Source organism: Chiloscyllium punctatum, chromosome 4, assembly GCF_047496795.1.
Source record: "Chiloscyllium punctatum isolate Juve2018m chromosome 4, sChiPun1.3, whole genome shotgun sequence".
Classification (NCBI taxonomy): domain Eukaryota; kingdom Metazoa; phylum Chordata; class Chondrichthyes; order Orectolobiformes; family Hemiscylliidae; genus Chiloscyllium; species Chiloscyllium punctatum.
In genome coordinates this window covers 42,103,949-42,128,529 of record NC_092742.1, presented here as the reverse complement: position 1 = coordinate 42,128,529, position 24,581 = coordinate 42,103,949, and the positions used below count along the sequence as shown (strand labels likewise).

General features: G+C 39.4%; 1 protein-coding gene across 2 annotated transcripts in view; it reads right to left on the bottom strand.

Annotated features, from left to right (window-relative positions):
* Positions 1-24,217, bottom strand: part of klhdc2 (kelch domain containing 2) — a 39,770-nt gene extending 15,553 nt beyond the window's left edge. Inside the window, exons 1-11 of one of the 2 annotated variants that reach the window (XM_072568480.1) lie at positions 24,115-24,217; positions 23,374-23,580; positions 21,325-21,404; positions 16,702-16,819; positions 6,468-6,586; positions 5,415-5,496; positions 5,247-5,330; positions 4,974-5,054; positions 4,184-4,242; positions 2,971-3,083; positions 2,420-2,492 (exon numbers count right to left, since the gene is read on the bottom strand). In XM_072568480.1, coding sequence (XP_072424581.1) covers positions 2,420-2,492; positions 2,971-3,083; positions 4,184-4,242; positions 4,974-5,054; positions 5,247-5,330; positions 5,415-5,496; positions 6,468-6,586; positions 16,702-16,819; positions 21,325-21,404; positions 23,374-23,568 — 1,004 coding nt within the window. In that variant the 5' untranslated portion in view covers positions 23,569-23,580; positions 24,115-24,217. The other variant, XM_072568482.1, reaches the window with a different exon arrangement.
* Between the last annotated feature and the right edge of the window lie 364 nt (positions 24,218-24,581).

Genomic DNA, 24,581 nt, shown 5'->3' with positions numbered 1-24,581 from the left:
TCACAGAGTCATAGACATCTACAGCACAGAAAAAGACCCTTCAGTTCAACTTGTCTATGCCAACAAGATATCCTAAATAAATCTAGTCCCATTTGCCAGCACTTGACCTATATTCCTCTAAACCCTTCTTATTCAGACATCCAAAGATGCCTTTTAAATGCTGTAATGGTACCAGGTTCCACCACTTCCTCTGACAGCTCATTCCGTACACTCACCACACTCTGCGTGAAAATGTTGCCCCTTCGGTCCCTTGTGCATCTTCTCCCTTTCACTCTAAACTCATGCCCTATAGTTTTGCACACCACCACAGGAAACAACCTTGCCTATTTACCCAATTCATGCCCCTCATGATTTTATAAAACTCTAGAAGCTCACCCCTCCGCCTCCGACACTCCAGGGAAAATAGCCCTAGCGTCTCCCTGTAGTTTAAGCCCTCCAAACCTGGCAACGTCCTTGTAAATCTTTTCTGAACCCTTTCAAGTTTCACAACATCCTGAGTGCTGTGAACAATTTTGGGCCTTATCTAAGAAAGAATATCCTGGCACTGGAGTCGGATGCTGGAAGGTTAGTGATGGGAGATAAGGAAATAGCTAAAAAACTTAGTAAATATTTTGCATCAGTCTTCAGTGGAAGACATGAGTAATATCCCAACAATTATGGAGAGTCAGGGGATAGAGTGGAGTACGGTAGCCATTACAAAAGAACGTGCTAGAAAAGCAAAAAAGGTCTAAAAGTTGATAAATCTCCTGTCCCCAATGGGCTACATCCTAGAGTTCTGAGGAAGGGGCTGAGGAAATAGCAAATGCATTAGTTGTGATCTTTCAAAAATCACTAAAGTCAGGGAAAGTCCCAGACGATTAGAAAATTGCTGTTGTAACCCCCTTGCTCAGGAAAGGATCACGACAAAAGATGGAAAATTACAGGCCAATTAGTCTAACCTCTGTTGTAGGTAAAATTCTAGAATACATCATGAAGGATGTAAAATTCTAGAATACATCATGAAGGATGAGATTTCTAAATTCTTGGAAGTGCAGACTATGATTAGAACAAGTCAGCATAGATTTAGTAAGGGAAGGTTTTCCTGACAAACCGGTTTAGAATTCTTTGAAGAGGTATCAAGTAGGTTGGACCAGGGAAATCCAGTGGATGTTATCTATCTAGACTTCCAAAAGGCCTTTGAAAAGGTGCCTCACGGGAAGCTAAGAAAGATGAGGGTACACTGTGTTCAAGGTGAGCTACTGGCATAGATTGAAGATTACCTTCAGTCAGACAGCCAGAGAGTTGGGATTAAAAAAGTTTTTTTTTTTTGGAATGGGCACCAGTGACAGGTGGGGTCTGCAGGGTTCAGCGTTGGGGCCGCAGCTGTTCACTTTATAAATTAATGACCTGGACAATGGGACTGGGGGCATTCTGGCAAAGTTTGCCAATGATACGAAGTTAGGTGGACAAGCAGGTAGTATTGAGGGGAGGGAGGGGGGGGGGGGGGGGGGGGAGCTGCAGAAAGATTTACAGTTTAGAAGTGTGGTCCAGGAAATGGTTGATGAAATACAATGTGAGCAAATGTGAGGTCATGCACTTTGCAAAAGAGAATATAGGTGTGGACTATTTTCTAAATAGTGAGAAAATTCATAAAGCCAAAGTACAAAGGGATCTGGGAGTGCTCGTCCAGGATTGTCTGAAAGTTAAATTGCAGGTTGAGTCCATGATTAAGAAAGCGAAAATAATGCTGTCATTTATCTCAAGAGGACTGGAATATAAAAGCAGCAACATGCTTCTGAGACTTTATAAAGCTCTAGTTAGGTCACATTTAGAATACTGTGTCCAATTTTGGGCCCCACATCTCAAAGGACATACTGGCAATGGAGTGGGTCTAGCAGAGATTCACACGGATGATCCCTAGGCCTAACATAAGATGAATGGCTGAGGATCCTGGGATAGTATTCATTAGAGATTAGAAAGTTGAGGGGAGATCTAATCGAACCTTACAAGATAATGCGTGGTTTAGAAAGGGTAGGCGTTGGAAAGTTGTTTCCATTTGACGGGAATACTAGGACAGGTGGGCACGGCCTTAAAATTAGAGGGGGTCAATTTAGAATGGAAATAAGGAGACACTTCTTCAGCCAGAGAGTGGTGGGCCTGTGGAATTCATTGCCACAGAGCGCAGTGGAGGCCGGGACATTAAAATGTCTACAAGGCAGAGACTGATTCTTGATCTTGCAAGGAATTAAGGGCTACTGAGAGAGAGCAGGTAAGTAGATTTGAAATGCCCAGCTATGATTAAATGGCGGAGTGGACTCAATGACTAAATGGCCTTACTTCCTCTCCTATGTCTTATGGCCTTAAATAATAATAGTCAATCATTATCTGACCAACACAAAATTCACAAGAAAACTTTCGGTTGTCAATTTATGCTGCTTACCTTGGTTTGTCTGAATATTGGTGCTCTACTTTTAACCATTCATTCGTGCTCACACTGTATATCCAAGCATCACCTGAAAAACAAAATGATAATGTGCGATCAATTGTGAAATCTTGATACAGCCCCTTACATATTTTTCAGAAATAATTATACTGCTAATTTTAGTCTATTTCCATTCTTAGTCCATTAGAAAAACTTTTATCCTTTGTGTCATTGGGAAATTGACTAAATTACTCTGTAACCTTGTCATCAAGGTGAAATATTCATTAAATATGGTATTGTGTAATGTGAATATTTTTAAGAGTGAGATAATTCTTTATCAAGTGCAATTTTTGACACTAGATTAAAGACTTTAATGCAGATATTTAAATCCTTAACAAATAATTTCCAGAAAAATTTAAAATATACATTTAATATGTAATAGCACAAGCACAAATACCTAGAGTAGGATACACAATGGGAAATAACATCATCTTGACAATCATATATGAAAAGCAAGCTAAATTCTGATACTAAATTATTTATGCAACAAAACAAGAGTTGAAACATACTTAACGGTTGTTTGTCTGTGGTGAAACCTCCAAAAAGGAACAGATGGTCATTTGAGATTGTAGTAAGTGAATGCCAAGAACGGCCAACAGGAATCTGATCAGGAGATTGTACCCTAGCAAATAAAAGTTTTGAGTGATAGACAAATGTTCCTGATGGAAGTGTGTTGATTCATGGATAGCCTAAAAACTCCATTCCTGTATACAACACTGCATATACCAAATCTCAACCACAGGAAAAAAAAATCACATGAATTACCAGCTTGGCCTGGTGATATCACATATTGTCTTACATGTTTCATTGTTGTCACAAAAATGAAGAAAGAGGAGGAACTACATTTGTGACTAGCAATGATGATATAAACATAAGCCTTGGGAAGTTGTTTTTATTTAAGATTAGTATGGCAAAAACTAAAAAGAAAAACTACAAATCTTGGAAACAAAACTTATTTCCAGCCAGGTTTATTAGCATTTGAATAAAGACAATTTAACACGAAGTGTGGGGACTTAAGCGATAAAAATTACAAAATAAAAACAATATTTATTACAGCTTATTGCCATACACGTTTGGACAACTGACTTTAAACAGACAGTGGCAGATGTCAGAGTTACTCATCTGCTTACTCATGCAGTAATTTTAAAAAATGACATATCAAATTTAACAAAGTCATTTGGTATCATTTAGGAAGAATCAAATGCGGAGTGGACTTGATGGGCCGAATGGCCTTACTTCCACTCCTATGTCTTATGGTCTTAAACGGATTTTGATTGGTGAAAATGTTTGTTACTCCTGTTTTTAAGTAAAATCACAGAGTATTGAGGTTTCAGTTGAATCCTCATCTGTATTGTTGGCTTTTCTCTGTTGTAGTTACAGTCCGATAACTATTGCCACCATTCCAGAAGTCACGAATTGGATTCATACACAGTTACATCAAGAAACGTCACACCCAAAGTCCAATGTGGGTCTCAGATATGCAATCATCAGGCTTGGCTGAGATGCTCTACAGGTTTGAATAAGTTATTAATATTCATAAATGAAAATAGTCATTTCAACAAGTTGGACATGGGGAATGGCAGCCAAAATCCATTTACATTCAGTGCTAAAGAAATTCCTTGCAAATTTATCAGAGGTTGAGAGAAAGGTAAAAAGGAAATGGGAGTTCTTAATTCAGCAATTCATAATCATGAAAAAAAATGTATCAAATCTGTAACATACACTTCATTCCATTCCCAAGTATCCAAGTCAAGGTAATAGAGGTCGTTGGTTCTGGCATCCTTTGGTAGAGATAGTGCAAAAAAAAAGTACATGAAAATATTGATTTGTAGCTGACAGGTAATGCAAGATTGATTGTTGGAAGCATTTTGATATTTGTTATAGGCATGACCTTTCATAAACATTAGACACTACTTATGTAAAACAAATGTCATTTGTATTCAAAGATTTAATCATTCTAAAGTTACTGTTAGTTTCCATACTTTGTAACTTCTTTCTCTATAGAACAGGTTGATTATCTTGCAAAAAAATGGCAAGGCAAGAAAGCTGATGAAGCCAAACAGTCAAGGGAACTAAATTATTTTCTGATGGTGGGATATATACTCCACATCTTGTCCTTTCAGGCCTCATCTGATAGTGCCTGATTGTGCTTCAAGCAAGAGATATAACTATCATCACTTATAATACCTTATCCTAAATAATTATTTGAACAAGAAAAGCTACAGAAATAGTTATAATGGCTATCCTGATTTTTCTGTTCTTCCTATGCACTATACATAATTATAAATAAACTGTATAAAGATTTAGATAATACAATAGTTTAAAGGTTAATTCTTAGGAAACAGAGTTCCCATAAGGTTAAAATGATTATGTCATCGTCAGATTAAAATTGCACAAAGCAGTTTCTTCAGAAACACTATAATTTCACTAAATGCAACATTTAGGATGCTATTACAAGTATTACTGAAGTAGTGAAAAACGTTTTACATGTGCAGAAAATCAAATAACATACCTGATACCTTCCTCCAAACACATAGCCTCGGTTCCCAATTGTAGTACAAGCATGAGCTGCTCTAGGTGAAGGTGGTTTTCCCTGTTGGTTGCAACAGCACAATATATCTCATCATTAAATTCTATTATTTGAAGGAGTACTATATTCTGGTAAAATTATCCAAATCAAAATTACACACAAAAGAAACGAAAAGTCATCACTTAAGTGAAAAGTAGTACAACACAGAAAAGCCAAACCCATTTCTTGAGCAGCACAATATAAAAGTATTAATACCTTTGTAATAGGTTGATACCATGTAAAAGTTTCAAGGTCAATGAAGTGGACATGATTGTTCCAGCCTCTTGGATGACTTGCATTCTGGAGAAAAAAAACACTCAATTCATTCTCATTATCTTTGTATTTGTTCACATAAGGTAAAATAATATATAGAGAATTACTGACCCAAAATGATGATTCGTCAAATTCAAATGATCCATGATACTGTTCTCTAGGTTGGTAACCATAGCCACCAAAGAAAATTAATCTGTAGTGAAAAGTTAATAATAGAATTTACTGTGGATGTGGAAAAATACATTTGTAAAGTTAAGGTGAAAAGAATGAAACTTTATTTATTAATTAGAACCTAACTGAATCAATAAATAAATTGTTCTGGTTCTCTTCAAATGCAGTGCTTAATAGGTAAACTTTAAGCATATCAATCTAGCTATAGCTTTCCATGAGCTCAATGGAATAGGGGCCTAATGTCAACAGCTGCCTATTCTCCGGCTCTACAGTTCACGCTTTGATAGGTCAAGCTTAAATTTTCATTTGAAAATAATTTTTAAAAGTGTAAAAATAGGTTGAAATCAAAAATGCAGAGTCATTAGATTTCCTTTCATTTGTGTTAAACTACTTAAAAAGTAAAACTGAAGTTTAAAAATTAATCTTTTTTGTCACAAATGTGGTTTAAATATTCTTGATTTTAAAAAAACATAAGCAACAATTGAAAATCGTCCAGCAAAGTCTGACATGAGGAGAAAGTGAGGACTGCAGATGCTGGAGATCAGAGTAGAAAATGTGTTGCTGGAAAAGCGCAGTAGGTCAGGCAGCAAAGAAACAGGAGAATAGACATTTCGGGCATAAGCCCTTCTTCAGGAATGAGGAAAGTGCGCCCAGCAGGCGAAGATAAAAGGTAGGGAGGAGGGACTTGGGGGAGGGGCATTGGAAATGCGATAGGTGGAAGGAGGTCAAGGTGAGGGTGATAGGCCGGTGTGGGGGTGGGGGCGGAGATGTCAGGAAGAAGATTGCAGGTTAGGAAGGCTGTGCCGAGTTTGAGGGATTTGACTGAGACAAGGTGGGGGGGGGGGGGTGGAATTAGGAAACTGGAGAAATGACATGAGCATGATAAAACAGTAGTTAAAACCTATAGACACTCTGTGCAATCACCTGTGTTAGCCTATGCCAATAGTTGCTGTTCACGAAGCAATATTGCATTAGAAGTAATTGCATACTTACTTGTTCTTATATACCCAACATCCAAGCTTGTCTTTGGGTGATGGTGGCACCCCCTTAAAATCTTTTATTCTCTCCCAGTGCAGTACTGTGTCTTTGGCTCCTAAGTTCAGAATGTAGAACTGGAGAAAGATCAAAGACACCAAGTTATAAAAATATTTCCTTCCATAATTTTAGGCACAATTTCAAGCTTTTTTGGAGGACACATGACAGTCCAGACATAGTATGAATGAAGCTGGAGTAAACCTTTACGTTCTGGCAGAAACTGACGATTTTAATTGCCATGGACTTTAGAATAAACTAGCTGACTTCAATTATTACAGGTGAAGTTGTGGAATGTGACAATGGCTTTCCATTCATAAGTAAAGTCAGTCACTTCATAAAGGATTGGAAAATTTAAACACCATACATCACTTCCCACAGTCACATGGGAAAGCGCAGATGTTAGTGAAAATCACGAAATGAATCCATTTGATTTGATATACTATTGACACATGTATAATGAAGTTTTGTTTTGTGTGCAGTACAGGCATTTCATACCATACAAAGATTATAGGGTGACTGAACAGAGCGAAGAATACAAAGTTATGGCTAAAAAGAATGTACACAAAAGCAAAATCAACATTAGGCTTGAAATCTGAAAAGGTCCATTCAGAAGTCTAATAGTAGGGAAGAAGCTGTTCTTGGAAAAAAAATCAAGCAAATTTAGGACAGAAGCATGTAAGACAGGGTGCAGAAATGGAAAATAGACCAATAGGAAGATTAATAACACACCACAACCAAATTTCTCTTCTCAGAGCAAAAAAGGAACGGATGTCACGATGACGTGAAAAAATGAAGAAGGTGAAATCGCAAGGAGCAAAAAGAGATCTACATAGAGCAGTGGTCATCTTGATCACATACGGTGGAAACAAAGGACAGATATATCATTAAAATAGTGGAGAGATATACACAACTACAGAAGTTGTTCCTTCACTACAAGTGGCTAAACAAGATGTAAACTCACAATCTGCATACACCAAGTCCCAGAGGTTCACAGCACCCAAAAAATGGAAACAGAACCACAGTTACCATGGCAACAGATGGCACAAAAACAACACTCCCAAGTAGCATATCCAGATAAACAGCCAATGACAACAAGCACCATGAAGCGCCAACATAAACTAAAGATTGTGTACACAATGCATGTGCAAGACTAACAAGAATAACAAACTGCGAGTGTATGAAAACAGTTGTACGCATAGCAGGTAACTCTCACGGTGCAATGGATAATGCATCCTTTGTTTCTGTATAAAAGGGAGATGCTTGGGATAGAAATGCAATCCTATATTAATTTGCCTCCTGGCTTGATGTAGTCATGGGACCTCTACCATAATATATCCACCCTACAGCCAGTTCAATAAGAAAGTACTATTGAAACTTGACGCCCTGTGTGTAACCCTGATCACAACATTCAATCCCAGCTAATGGAGTTTACTGGTAATCAACTCCTAAATGTTTACATTAAGTTGTAAATGACACATTCCATGGTCCATTAGGTAATATGGTGCCAGTCCGACAGCCATAAAACCTCCCTTACTTAATCTCACTAATTTAGTGAATTTTCAAAAGGGACACAGAAAATTGAAGAAAGCAGAGCAGCAGATGTTGTCTATATGGACTTCAGCAAGGTGTTTGACAGGGTTCCATATGGTAGACTGGTTAGCACAGTTAGATCACATGGAATCCAGGAAGAGCTATCTAATTGGATACAAAATTGGCTTGAAGGAAGGAGACAGAGGATGGTGGTGGAAGATTGTGTTTTGAACTGGAGTCTGTGACCAGTGATATGCCTCAAGGATCAGTGCTGGGTCCATTGCTTTTTGTCATTTATACAAATGACTTCAATATAGGAAGTATGGTTAGCAAGTTTGCAGACGACACCAAAATTGATTGCGTAGAGAACAGCAAAGAAAGTTACCACGGAGTACAACAGGCTGAGGACCAACAGATGGTATTGCATTTTGGTAAGGCAAACCAGAGCAGGACTTTTACACTTAATGGCAGGACTATGAGGAGTGTTGTCAAACAAAGGGACCTAGGTGCACAGTTCCTTGAAAGTTGAGTCACAGGGCTGTGGAGGTGGTGTTTGATGCACTTGCCTTCATTGATTAGTGCTTTGAATATGGGAGTTGGGATGTCATGTTATTGTGGCTATATAGGACATTGAGGCCACTTTTGAAATATTATATTCAATTCTAGTTACCCTGCTTTGGAATGATGTTGTTAAACTTGAGAGGGTGCCAGGACTGGAGGTTTGAGCTCAGAGAGGCTGAGGGGATTTACTCCCTGGAGTTTCGGAGACTAAGAGGTGATCTTAAAAAGAAAGGTTTATAAGGTCATGAGGGATAGGAATAGAGTGAATAGCCAAAGTCTTTTTCCTAGAGTGGGGGAATCTGGATCTAAAGGTGAGAGGGGAAAGATTTAAAAAAGACTGAGGGGTAACTTTTTCCACACAGAGGGTGCAGCAAGTATGGAATGGGCTGGCATAGGGAGTGGTGAAAGTGGGTATAATTACAATATTTAAAAGGCATCTGAATATGAAGGGTTTGGGCCAAATACTGGCAAACGGGATTACATTAGTTTGGGAGATCTGGTCAAGTTGAACTGAAGCACTGTTTCTATGTTGTAAGCTTTTATGACTTTATAACACAGGAAGCTGCAGGTGACAGTATACAGTTCTGGCTGCAGCTTTAACCAAGTTCAGATTTAAACTATCATGACCAAGGTTCCCAGCATGCAGCATTGTAGCTCCTAACCAGTCTCAAAGACATTTCTGCTGCTGCTGGTAATCTGACCACACTCTCCACATGCCTGAATGAGTGCATGTCCAAAAAATACTAATCAAGCAGGCTGCCTCCAGGACAAGTCATCCTGCTTGACTGGCACTATATCCACCACCTTCAGCATTTACTCCGTTCACCACCAATTCACAGTGGCAGCAGCGCATACATATCTACATGATTCATTGCAGTAACTCACCAAGGCTCTTTTGACTGCCCTTTCCAAATGTGCATTATCTACCATCTGGAAGGGAGGGATGAAAGAAACATAGGAACATCACCACCTGCAAAAGCACCCTAAGTCACACACCATCCTGACTTGGAACTATATTGTTGTTACTTCACCGTCACAGACTGAAAACCCTGGAACTGCTTTCCTAACAGCACTCAGAAACCCAAAGAACTGTAGCAGTTAAAGATAGAATTTCAACATTATCTCCTCCACGGAAATTAGGGAGAAGTATTGTGTTCAATTTTGGTCCCCTTACTGGAGGTGAGATGTAGCTACATTGGAGGCAGTTGAGGAGATTTACTTGATTGATTCCAGAAGACAGATTGAGCAGTTTAGGTCTATATTCTTGCGTTTTGAAGAATGGGAGGTCTAATCAAGGTATATAAGATACTAAAGAGGATTGACAAAATTGATCTAGCAAGGATGTTTTCTCTTCAGGACAATTGGAAATGAGAAGTCAAAGCTTTAAAATAAGGGCTGGCAGATTAAAAACAAGAGATGAGGAGAAATTACTTCTCTCAAATGAGCATGACATGTGGAATGCACTGTCCCAGAATGTGGTGCAAGTGGGACATTGAGTAAATTTGAGGAGATGGCCAGATTTTTCATTAGTGATGAGTTAAAGGGCTATGGAGAATGGACAGGAAAAGGAAGATGAGACAAAGATGAAATCAGCCACAACTGTTTTAAATGACACAGCAAACTCCAGGGGCTGACTAATCAAAGTTGATATCACATGAATGAACATTAAAAAAAAATATCACTAACAGCAGATTTGTTACACTGGAGGTTCCAACTTCAGTTATTAATAGTGTTAATGTATTGTAGGGTGACTAATTCCTGAAGGGCTCATGCCCAAAACGTCGATTCTCCTTCTCCTTGAATGCTGCCTGACCTGCTGCGCTTTTCCAGCAACACATTTTCAGCTGGTAAATACTAAATCCAGGCAAGGGGTATGACCTTAATTTTAAGGCTAGGCTGTTCAGGATTGAGCTCAGAACTCACTAGAATAATTGAATTCTCTTAATCAACCTCAAACATATTTTGGCTAAGTGGGTTGTTGGACAATAATATGAAAGGGAAATAGATGGAGGTAAAATGTCTATTCAGCCTGTGTGCAGAATTCTTAAACATCCCCAATCATAATTTCTTATTAGGAAAGATGTAATTCTAATTAATTGCTAAAGTGATGTTGCATAATTATATTGAATTAGTGATACAACATTAATGCCAAGTGATCTCTGTGCTTCTAGTAACAAAACAGCTATCTACAGAACATACTGTACTAAGGGTTTTGCCAACAACACCATTTTACCTGTGACTTCAACCACAGAAGACAACATGATCAGTATCATTTTGGAAAAACCATCAACTTTGCTTTCAGTCACACACTGACTTGCGCACGTATCATCTTTCTTTTTTCATTGTCAGAACCACCATAAGAATCTGGCCTAACTCTGATCCTTTCAGCCCACCATGTCTTTTCTGCCATCCACCAAGATCATGGTTGAATTGATAATCCTCAACTCCACTTTATCTCCGTACCTAATTAAAAATCTCTTCACCTTAGCTTTGATTAAATTTAGCACAGTCTCAACAACTCTGTGCTGTAAAGAATTCCATAGAATCACTACCCTCAGAAGAAATCCCTCTTCAAATTGTGTCTTAAATGTACAATGTCTTTTTTCTGAGATATACCCTTTGGACCTCGACCATAAAGGGAAATACCTTTCCAAATCTACCTTGCCAAGTCCCTTAAGAATCCTGCATGGATCAATAAGATCACCTCTCATTCTTCTGAGCTGCAATGAGTACTGGCCTAAACTAATCAAACTCTACTCATAAAATAAAAAACTTCCTCAATACCTGGTACAGCCTAGTGAACCTCCTCTGGACTTCCTCCAATGCCAGAATATCTTCCCCTGGAAAAGGGCCCAAACAACTCTCAGTATTCCAACTGTAGTCTGTCCAGCACTATGTACAGTTTTAGCAAAACTTTCTTACTTTAATAATAAAACAAAAGAGTTAGTCCTGGTCTCATGCACTTGCAGTTCTTTGTTTCAGTTTCGTGTGTAATCCACAGCTACTTCTGTTTGAGGTACGCCCACCTTGAAGTTCTGCTCTTCTTTCCGATAGGATTCGAATGCAAATCTTTCTTCTTGTTCACCATCATAACTTTTATTTTTCTTCCTAGTGTTTGCAAGGTATTTGATAAAACTTGCTCCTTAGTTTTTAAAAACTCCATTCCCAAGCTAACATTCCATTTGCCTTCCAATTACTCAATGAACTCGGATGCTAGGTTTTTGGGATTCATGCACAAAGAATCCCATATCCCCTGTCCTGTAGCCTCTTTCTCCATTAAATAATTAGTTGACCTGTTGGTCCATTGCACCAAAGTTGTAGTGTTGATTTTTACACTGAATGGGAGCCATTAGCATGGTTGCTCAGATGAGTGTCAGGGATCACTTATTGTGACCAGTTACTGGGATTAGTATCCAGTGATGCCTCACAGAAGCAGCTCTCATCATGGCCACAGGAGAAAGTGAGGACTGCAGATGCTGGAGATCAGAGTTGAGAATGTGATGCTTGCAAAGCATTGGGAATGAAGGGCTTATGCCCAAAATGTCGATTCTCCTGCTCCTCGGAAGCTGACTGGCTGTGTTTTTCTAGCACCACAATCCCGACTCATCATGGCCATAGTCAAGAACAGGCCAGTAGAAATTGGCATATCATCCACACTTGAAACATGAAGATCAGTTGCCACAGCAGCATCAGTGCTGTACAGTCTCAGGCTGTTGTCACAGATATTACTCTGCTTGCAGAAACTTTCTCTATGGCCAACTGGAAGACTACTTCAAGTATGCTCCATTTTCTTCAAGTATTGATTGAAAAGAGACTTATATAGGAGAAGTAAAGGAGATACTCTTTTCCCAGTTTTCTGCACTTCAAATTTACAAATTGATTATTGCCCCCCCTAAACTATTTCAGTTCTTGGCACTATTCCAAGTACAGTACTCTCATAGCTAAGAGATTGACAAAAAAATTCTATTTAATTGGGGGAACAGAGTAGCTAAATTTTCATTGGTCTAATCAATGCAAGAGCTCACAGCGATCAGTTTGGTGTGTCTTACTCCACATTGGAAACCCCCGAGAAGTCCTGTACACCTGCACCAAAATAATTTACATTGTCCTTTTATTTGGAGAATTCTAGTAGCTGAATTTTAGTTAACACAGGAGGCTTAGATGGTCATTTTGATGTATCACACGCCACATCAGAAAACAAGCCCCACACACCGTCCATTTATAGGACATATTCACCTCCTCTACTCCTGCTAAACCTCAAATCTTTCCATATTATGTCCCATCTAACCAAGTTTTTGCCTGTCTCTATTCATCTTAGACTGCTGTCTTCACTACTTGCTTTCCCACATCATTTGCAAACTTGGCTGTTCATATTCCTCAGCCATACCATTCAGATATATTGTAAATAGTTGTGGTCTCTGCACTGATCCCTGTGGCGTTCCATTAGAGACAGGTTGCCATCATAAAAAAGCCCCACTTATCCCAACTCACCTTCTATCTGTTAGCTAATCTTCTTTCCAGGCTAATAGACTACCTCCAGGACCATGGGCTCTTGTCTTAAATGATCTAATGTTTAGCATCTTATCAAACAGTTTCTAAAAATCCAAATTAATTACATCCACTGCTTCCCCTTTTATCTATCCTGCTAGTTACCTCCTCAAAAGAATCTTGGTAAATTTGTGAGGCATGACTTTCCCTTCATGAAGCCATGCCGACTCTGCTTATGTATTTCCAAATTACATTACATTGATCTCCCTTCAAATGATATGCAGCACCCATCATAGGAATTGCAGCATTTCAAGTTGAAAGCTTACTACAACTTGCACAGGATGATTTAAAAGATGGGGGAAAAAATTGTGCCCCTACCACCAATAGGAGAAATATTTGAGATGAAAAAAGTAAGGTTTTTAAACATTACTGGTTTCACAAATCCACAAGACAAATGCCATTTTTCAAAAACGACACATTTACTATGCATTACAAGCAGCAAAGAGGAAACAACTTAATTCAATTTTGATACCCATTATAACCAATGACAAAAAGTATTAACAAAGGAGATATTAAATTAATGGCTAAAAGTATGGTCAAAACTATAGATTTCAAGAAATATCGTCAATGAGAAAACAAAAACAGGTGGACAGGTATGAGAAGTAATTTCAAGAGCTTTGTGAGTCAAGACAACCGAAGACACAGTAATTTTTGTTTTAGAAACTCATCCATAGTGGGTGTGCTTCATTGGATGGTCCAAGACTCATTTTCCATCCCTAGCTACTGTTAAGGTGGTGGTGGCAATGAGTTGTCTCCTTGAACTATTGCAGTACATTTTGTAGACAGTAGGTAGACCCAAAAAGCTGTTGAGGAGGGCCCAGCAACATTGAAATAGAGATAATACATTTCCAAGTTAGCATGAAGAGTAACTTACAGGTGAAGATGATAACATTCCTATGTACCTGCTTCCCTTGTCTTTCTAAATTTAATTTATTTATTGTTATGTGTACCCAAGTACAGGGAAAAGCTTTGTTTACGAGTAGTACAGGCAGATTATAGTAAGCAAGGAGGTGCAGATTATAGGGTGAAAAAAAAAACTGAGGCTTGTGTTACACAGGGTGTACACTAGGCAAGATCAAGGTTAGCAAGATCTACATTATGAGGCGAGAAAGTCCATTCACCAGTCTAAGAACAGCCAAGAAACAGCTGTTCCTGAACCTTCTGGTGTGAGAGTTCAAGCTCCTGTATCTTCTGCCTGACAAAAGAGATTGCAAGAGAACATTACCGGGTGTACTAGGTCTTTGATGATGTTAGGAGCCTTTCCACTGGAACAAGCCATGTAAACAGAGTCCATGGATGGAAGGGTGGCTTCTGTGATGGTCTGGGTCGTACACACAACCTTCCGTTGTTTTACGGTCCTGGGTTCAGCAGTTGCCATACGAGGCTGTTATGCACCTGGATAGCATGCTTTCAATAGTAAATCTGTAAGATTTGGTGATGGTCCTTATGGAAATGCCAAATTTCCTGAGCCGCCTGAGGAAGGTGGTGTGTTGTTGTGCCTTCTTCACTGTTGTATCTACATGGTAATGATCCTGGTTTAGGAAAGTGCTCTATGTGGAGCTTTGTGAATTTCACAGTGTAGGTTTAGATGGTACACAGTACTGCCACTGTGCATTGATGGTGCAGGGAATATGTATTTGTGGATATGGTGCCAAATCAGCCAACCACTTCGTCCTGGATGATGTCAAACCTCTCAACTGATGTTGGAGCTGCATTCATCCAGGCAAGTATTCCATCACAATAATTTGGGCCATGTTAATAACGGACAGAGTTTTGAGTCATCACATGCACTACTCATTGCAGGATTTCTCGCCTCTCTGATCTGCTCTTGTAGCAACAAAATATATGGCCAGTTCGGTTTCTGGTCAATGGTCACCCAGGATGTTGACAATGGGTGATTCAGAGTTGGCAATGCAATGAAATATTAAGAGACTATGAGATTGACACTTGTCAGACATTGTCATTGCCTGGCACTTGTGTGGCACCAAATTAATTTGCCACTTGTCAGCCTAAGCCTGGCCACTGTCCAGATCTTTCTGCACTTAGTGAAGCAGCCTATATCCACCTGAGTCATGAATGGTACTGAATATTGTTTTGCTGAAAGTTGCACATTGCCACTTCTGATCTATGATAGAAGGACTGTCATTGATGAAGCAGCTAATGATTTTGAGCACAGGTCACTATTCCAAGGAATTCCTGCAATTAGTTACTGAGATCTCTGAACTCCAACAACCACAGCCATCTTTATTTGTGCTAGGTATGACTCCAATCAACAAACAGCTTCCCATTCCCCAATTGCAAATGATTCAGCTGAGTGCCCCAACAGAATCTAAACAAAGCATCAGGGAACAGGTTGTTGGTAAGCAATGCTGCTTAATAGCAGTGTTGATGGCCTCTCCATCACCAAGAATAGACTGACAGCCACTTAGATTTGTCTAGCTTCTCTGGACAATTTTGAACATTGTTGAGTCGATCTCAGTGTAGTAGCTGTATTGGAACAGAGTGGTTTGAGGCAAAGCAGAGGTACCATTTCTAAAGTCAGGCCATGAGGGTGTAGGTGATGTCAGGCTGTTCAAAGAGCATTTATTGATGGTTGGTTTGAAATCTATCCTATGATGGCAATGCAACACAATGTGATGGAGGGTATTCTCAATAGACTTTGTTTCCACAAGGACCATGCAATTTTTACTCCTTAACATATGCATCACCAGCAGGCAGACTGTTGAGGATGAGATCCGGTGTGCTTTTGACTCCTTCTGGTTCTTTCACCAGCTGTCATAAACAGAGTCTAGTAACTACATTCTTTAGGACTCAACCAATTTTGACAGAGGAATTTGCAGTGTTAACGGGGCTGCTGTTATTTCCTGTACTTAGGTCATGGCCCAGTTAGAAATCGGGAATGCATAACAAATCAGAACTAAAAAGAAACACTGATGTCTCAGTAGGGCTTGAGATTGCAAAGATAAGCAAGGCAAGAGGAATTTTAGAAACAATGATGAGAACTTTAAAATCAAGACATTGCTTGATCAGTAGCCAAGGTAGATCAGTGAGAACAAGGATCAAAACTTGCTGAGAGTTAAGACAAGGGCAGCAGAATTTTTAATAACTTCAAGCATAAGGCAAAAGTCATGTCACACAACATCAGGTTATAATCCAACAGGTTTATTTTCACTTCATCAAGCAAAGTGACAAAGGAGCAGTGCCCCAAAAGCTTCAGATTTTAAATAAACCTGTTGGACTATAACCTGGGGTCATGTGACTTCTGACTTTGACCATCCCTGTCTCACACCGCACCTCCACATCAAGTGCAAGGCAGGTAGAGTCCGGGAGACCAGCCAGGACAGCAGTGGAAAAGTCAAATCGCCGATAGTTAAGGCATGGAAGGAGACTGCTGACAATGAGAGGGATGGAATTAATCAACATCAACAATGGTTTTATAAATATCTGCATTTAAGCATTTGACAAGTCAGTTTTCAAAAAAAAAAAGGTTACAATCTAACAACTTTATAGTTAACTATATTAGAATGTTTGCTCAACAGTCCAAAGCTGTTACCTCATTAGTATTCCCTCTTACATGATGTCCTCCAAACAGATATAGTACTCCATCCACACAAGCAGCACAACTTCCTGACATGGACTTAGGAACATCACCTTCTGTGTACTTCTTCTTCCTGTAGGAAATTAAATATTTTGTCTGAAAATAGTTACGTTTTTTAAAATTGTTTATTAAAGCAGATGTTACCAATTTTTATTCTTTGTCTATACTGTCATTGTGTCTACTGAAGATCATGTAGCCATTTCTTCCTCTTCCTCTCTTCATGAAGTTTCTCACGAATGCCCGTGCCTGAGAAACTAGCTCAAGTAGCTACCTCTTCACATGCTGTGCATCTTCAACTATGAAATTCCACAAAACAAAGACCCAATGGGATACTCAGCTGACTTTTTTTCCCAGGCTGCTATAACAGTCATGGTGAAAAAAGTCTTCAACCTTACAACTTCTACAGTCTCCAGCATTATTTAAGAAAGTACTGAAAATTGACTTGACTGATTTCAGTTGGTGTGTTTTAGGAAAGGGAAAAGCTAAGAGTGACTTTCCTGGCTGTATCTACTGAGATTAGCTGATAAGTTCACATGTATGCTTCAAACGGAGACTAATTTTGGGGTTTTCTGTTATATGTGGTAGAGCCAACTTTTGAAGTTCACCACATAGTATCTAAAAGAATTAATTGTCCAATTTGCTGCTCAGTAAAACCTCCCTAAAGACAATGACCCTTAAATGCTTAGCAAATTGCAAGAAAAGTGATTTTTCTAAGTGGGGAGAAAAAAGTAATAAAATTGGTCTGGTGCATAATACTCTCTGACCCATAGTCTCGCTACCTGGAATACCAACTTACAGATTAGCCAAGGAGCTATATCAAAGACAAAAACACTTAGTAGAAGACTAACGCTATTCCATCCATGCTACCCAAGAATTCCTGAAGACCAAAGACACCAAGACACAAAAGGGTGAAATAATGGTATCCTTTGACGTAACAGCCCTGTTCATATCCATCAACATCAACCTGGCCAAGGAAACAATGGCTACACTATTAGAAGAACCAAAGACACATACACCAAACACCACCAACTTCATCAGCAAGGACAGTATTGATGAGCTAGTGGACCTATGCCTTACCACGCACTCCACCTTCAACAACAAAACCTACAGACAAACCAATGGAACATGCATGGGATCTCTGACATCAGGGTTCTTAGCAGAGGCGGTAATGCAGAGACTCAAACAGCTCTGCCAACCATCCAACCCAAACCTTGGGTCCACTACGTAGATGACACCTTTGTCATTACTAAACGAAACAAATTAGAGGAAACCTTCAAGACCATCAATAATATTCTTACTGGCATAAAATTCACTATACAGGAGGAAAACAACAACAAACTGCCATTCCTAGATGTTGCAGTACAGCAAACAGCCAATGGGGAACTTCAAACCAGCATCTCCAGGAAAACACCACATACAGACCAAACACTGAACTTCAGAAGCAATCATCCCAACACCCACAAACGAAGCTGCATGTGAACATTATTTCAATGAGCCTCCACACACTGCAGCAGAGGAACTACGAAGAGCAGAGGAAAAATCACCTATACAGTGTAATCAAAAAGAACGGATAGCCAATGAACACAGTCTGCCAACAAACCCAAACTAAACATATCCAGAAATCCTAGCCACCCTCCCCAACACACTAAAACAGCAGCTAATGAACTTGAAAGACCCCATGCAGACAACAAAACTAATGTAATTTACAAAATACCTTGCAAGAACTGTAACGCTACATTGGTCAAACAAGCAGAAAACATGCCATCAGGATACATGAACATCAACTAGCCACAAAAAGACATGACTCACTCTCACTAGTATCCTTACATACAGATGAGGAAGGACACCACTTTGACTGGGACAACACATCCAGAGGACAAGTCAAGCACAGACACTGACAAGAATTCCTACAAGGCATCCAACAGGAACTCTATCAACAAACACATTGACTTGGATCCCATTTACCATCCCCTAAGAAAGAGAACAGGAAATGACATCACCATAGGAAATGACATCACCAACCGAAGGAAACCTAAACACAAATAGAAAGTGGGCCGTACCACCAGGGCTTCATCCGGAGGCTCACTGATGATGTTACCTAATATGGTGATGAAAGGTCTGAAAATGAACCTTCCAGCTCAGTGAGCAAACCTATATCCATAGGAGTCTCTGCCTAAAGCTAGTGTCTCCTATAAGTAGGATAAATACAATAGAATATCCTAATAAATAACATCTTGCATGTAAAACAGCAACAAGAATCAAAGGTAAGTTGGTCGGGTGAATAAAGTGGTGGAGATGAGATTTTGAGGCTGTTTAAATGTAAGCTCGTTAAGAGTATGATCCCACAACTAAAGTTTTGGCTGTAAACTACATCCACTAATTTGAAACTAAAGTTTCTGAGCAATCAATGGTCTCTGTAAGACATCAAGTCTTACAGGACTAACACTGTCACTGCATATGTGAGTGCAATTCTAATACTAAACTCCAATTGTCACTGTTTTCTTGGACTGCTACAGTCACGCTTCTTTCTTAATGCCATGAGTCACCTCACACAAGGAATAGTAGACTTTTTAAACCCCACCAGTTTTCTCACCAGAGAAGAGACTGTCTCTACTTTTTTGCTATTTTTCTAATCAGCCTGGAGCACATGGGACTCCCAATCCAGGGATAGGGACACTGGCAACATTTACAGGCTTTTGTAGCACAGTGGCAATGTTTTTTTTAAAAAGTCAATTCTATAGCATTTAGCAGCATTAATTAATCCTTTGCAGACCTTATGGTGGGACCCAGATAATATCCAGACCTGGATTGTAGAACAATGGAAGGCATTTATGTCTATACCAAACAGAAGGAACCCTAACTGACCTTCATTTTTTATGATCAGAAGCGCTCAACCTTAAACTTGACACCATTGAGAGGGTAACCCCTTCCTAAGGATTGCAGTAGGAAGTAGACTATTTGTTGGGCAGCCAGAAGCATACAATAAACGGAACAATGTTCTTGCTAACCAGTTCGATAGAAAAACTGAGTTAGCAGATGTGTATAGGTAGTCAGTCACTCCACTTTCTGCCATGCTGCCATCCACTTTCAGAAAGAGATCAACAGGGTCTTCTTGGCTAAGTATGGTAGAGGAAAATCACTTCTTGATAATCTAATGTGAATGGACTCCTGTTTTTAGAAACGTGCGTTTTTTGGAGGATAGCTAAGTAATATTGTTAAGTCACTATCAAATTATACAGATAGACAATCCTTTATCTGAAATCCTGAAATCCGAAAAGCTCCAAAGTCTGAAGGTATTTTTGTGAAGTTTTTTCTCATTAACAAGGTTGCTTGGCGTGCAAACAGTTAACCCAAGTTGACGCCCACTCAATGCATCACTCAGATGTGATGTGGGGGGTGTGGTCCAGCATCAGCAGGCCTCAATTCTGTTTAGAGGCCCCATTTTACTTAGCGGGTATGCTCCTCCAGTAAGATTTAAAATTTCACCAAACTGCCACTTACTCTGAAATTCAAAAAATTCTGAATTCCGAAAACCAGCTGGTCCCGAGCATTTCAGATAAAGGACTGTGCACCTGTATGAGCATGTCAGGAATTGTTACATTTACTCCTCAGAGATCCTAAACGGTTACCCTACCCAAGTCTGTGTGACATCATTAATGTACTCTCAATAATGCTCTTTCAGACCCTGATACTTGAATCAATGATCATCGATGATCAGCAGTACTGGACAACTAAAAGGAAATGTTAACAAGATATATTGTACAATTTTTCTGCAACAGCTGACCAAGGGGTCATACGGAAGGCTTGGGAAATCCTATAATCCATCCTGTAGCGTTATATCAAGAAAGTGAGTAAGTTGTTTGGGATGCAGACAAGCACTGTGAAATACATATATACAGCCTCAAGAATTCCTCAGCTCAAGGACTAATCTCAAAGAGCACAACATTTTGCAGAATGGTATGAACAAGTTGATGGGCATGTGCACATATTTGACTAAGTTTATTAATGCCATGGAGGTCAAAAAAGAAGAAAATGTTATTTCTACAATATTGTCACATTTAGGTGCAATGTCCTATAGATCTATAACGTTCAGCATCTTTACAGCCAAAGAGATAAAGACGAATGTAAAAGAGAATTCAGATGAATGCATTAACCTAGCTCTATGAACATGATAAACAGAAGCAGCTGCCTTGGTTACGGCTGACCAAAGACACAAAAACTGAACAATGTAATTGGAGACTTGCTAGTCCGCAGGCTCCATGTTCACACCTTACATTGATACTATCAGAAAATCTAACTCCAGTGACTGCAGGTATTAATCTTTCATTTGCTTGGTCGCAGAAAGTGACATTTTGAGAAGTGAACACACACAGAAAACAATCTCACTTGGGGGCCGATTTGTGTTGGCTATCAAGCCAAAAGGATTACCAGACATTACCAGACTCTTGTAAAAGGTTGTGTCATGTCATATTTATCTATGCACTCTAAGACATTAAATCACAACAAACCATTTGTGTGAATTATTTCATTTCTTTTTAATGTCAACATGCCAAATGTAGAGAAAAACACTGCTCATACCATCTTCCAGTTTCCATATTGTAGATCCAAAGTTCTTCTCTTGGCAAATAGAAATCATTGTAGCCTTGAACTGCAGCATTCTGAAAAACAAAAAGTAAAATAATTCGTAAAAAGTAATAAGACAACAGTGACACAAAGTAATTAAGATACATCTTTTACTGTGATTTTACAGTCCCATTTCAATTTGATAAAAATCCTGACCTATTTGATTAAAGATTTTACTTTCATAGATCTCTACAGTGTGGAAGCAGGCCCATCACGTCTACACCAACCCTCGAAATAGCATCCCATCTGGACTCTCAACACCTACCCTATCCTTGTAATCCTGCATTTCCCATTCCACCTAATCGGCACATTAGGACAACGGGAGTGAGCCACCATGCCACTTTCTCTGCAGCTTCTTTGTAGCTGTAATACTATATTCTGCATTCTGTTCTATTAACCTGATGTACTTATGCAATGTATGATTCGTCTGGTTAGTATGCAATATAATACTTTTCACCGAATTCTGGTACATATGGTTATAATAAATCAAATCAGGAATGATGATCTATATTTTGGAATGCCTGTGATATGTATTTTAAGACTGTATTTGACAAAGTGTAACATTAAAGTCTGGTGAACAAAATTGATAGTCTCAGAATGAGGATCAGTGTCAGCTTGAAATAAAATTTAGCTTAAGGTCAAAAAGCAACTAGTGATAAATGGATTTTTTTTCGCAGTGGAGATTAGTAAACAGTAGATTTACCCAAAGGTCTGTTCTAGACCACTTTTTTTAGTTGATACATAAAGAATGTGTATATTGGAAAGCAGTAAAATTTCAAAATCTGTCATGATATTAAATTTGAGAAGCGAGGTAAACAATAAGAATGATACTAATCAACAGCAACAGGACATGGACTAGCAAAATAGGCAGCTAAGGGCAGAGTCGAGAGTGTGGTGCTGGAAAAGCACAGCAAGTCAGGCAGCGTCCGACGAGCAGGAAAGTCGACATTTCGGGCAGAAGCCCTTAATCAGTAATGGGGCCTTATGCCCAAAACATCAACTCTTCTGCTCATTGGATGCTGCCTGACCTGCTGTGCTTTTCCAGCACCACACTTTTAACTCTGATCTCCAGCAACTGCAGTCCTCACTTCTGCCTCAATAAAGGGCAGATGCAATTTGATTTGGGAAATAAGTTTGATTTTGGAGAAGGGGAAGCAAGAGGCAACATTTACTTAACTTAGAAAGAGTTCATAGGAACAGTAAGGAATCATGAACAAAGATCTTTGAAGCTTGCAGGGCACGCTGAAAGATTAGTTAACAAAGCAAATGGGAACTCAGGTTTCATAAGTAGAGGCAATGAATTCAAAAGCAGAACAGCAATGCAGACATTTGCAGACCAATAGTACAGTACTTTACCTAGTTATTGCGCATATTTTAGGAAGGATGTGGAAGTCTTTAGAAAGAGTTATTTACCAGACTAGCTCAAGGATGAGGAAATTTAGCTACAAGCTTTGGTCAGAGATGTTGGAGCTTTCTCCTTGGAGCAAAAGGAGTTGAGCAAGCATATCATAAAATGGACAAAATTATGCCAGGTTAAGATAAAGCAGACAATGTTCCCATTAGCCGATGATAAAGGATGAGAGGACATAGATTATGGCTTCTGGCAAGAGATATTAGGAAATGTAAGGAAGTTCTTTTAAACAGAGCAAATGGTAATGACCTTCAACTTGTCACCTACATACATGGTGGAAGCAGCAATTGTCAATGACTCCTAAAGGAAATTGCATAGGCACACGTGAAATAAACTTGCTGCACAATGGGACAAAGTCAAAATGGAACTGACTGAATTACCTGAGACAGCAGACACTGACACAAACACAATGAGTTGAACAGCTTCATTTTGTGCTGTCACTATTTTAAGTAAATATGTTCAGGACTCCCTGAAGATTTTTTTTTGCAGAGGTTTTAAAGACAACAGTCATTTGGTACTGAGTCATCCAAAGAAAATAGAACATAAATTCATAAAATTTACATGAACAACTCATGTAATCTGTACCATCTTACCTTGTAACCACCTAAGATATACATATAACTTTCATATGCTACAGCTACATGGCCACTACGTTCTTCTGGTACCAAATCGTAAAAAGTTGGGAGTGGCATCCTATTCTGGTGATAATCAAGAGCATTTCCTTCTTCTTCTTCTTCTTCATTTACCACAGGTAGGCCGTCATTCAAATCTTCATTTTCATTTGCCATGTTTCACAATTTCTAGACAAAAAATAGTCAACATTTGACTTCAATGTAACTTCACTGAGTGCACTTTCCACCTGGCCCCAAATAAGCTTTCAGTAAGTGGAAAAAAGTCACAAAGCTTATTACAACCTGAATAATAGAATATCTAAAAAAGTATTGCAATTAAAAGTAAATAACCAATTGAATTATTAATGTATTACATCACTAACTAGTAGATATTGCTACATTTAGCCATCAGGATATAAAGTCCATTCACACATTGGAGATAATTAGGCAGTCTGCGTAACAAGGGTGAGATCCGCATGAATCAAACACATTCCCCGAATAAAAGCAAAATACTGCAGTTGTGAGCAATCTGCACTGGCACAGAATTTCAAACTAACTGAAGGGCCTAACGCCGACATACGTTCCGCTGCATATCCCAGTGAGCAGCGGCCTCCAGTACCGGGCTAAGCCAGTAAAAGAGATCCCGCAGACCTCTCCATAAACTGCCGAGCCTCCCTCACACTCCAGGCCCAGGCTCAGGCTCAGTACCCCCCAGCCGTCTACCTATGACCGCATTCTCGCTGCCGCCGCTTGTTTACAAACTCCAACAGGGACGCGGGATGTCGGAAGTTGCGTCGAAGATTTCCGGTCACATGACCACAGCTGAGGAAGACCTTTTAATTGCAGCAGCAAAACACACACGGTTGGATTGGGTTGGGGTTTGTGAGTAAACAAACCTGAGGGGGATCTCTGACAAACAGTCATCTAGAATCGAAGCGTTAGCATGTTTTCTGTCCGTGGATGGTACCGAACCCGCTGGGATTTCCAGCATTTTGTTTCGCTTTCAGATAAGCGAGAGAAGTTTGTTTCCCCCACTGCCCAGGTGTAATTTGATCCTGTTTATGGAGGAATTCAAGCCTCGTGATACAAGAGTGGGAAAGTGGGCCTCTTCGCTCCGACAACAGCAAGAGGGTCCCATAGTCCTCATTTTCCACCCTCTCAGCCTTTACATTCAAAAGGATCGTTAGCTG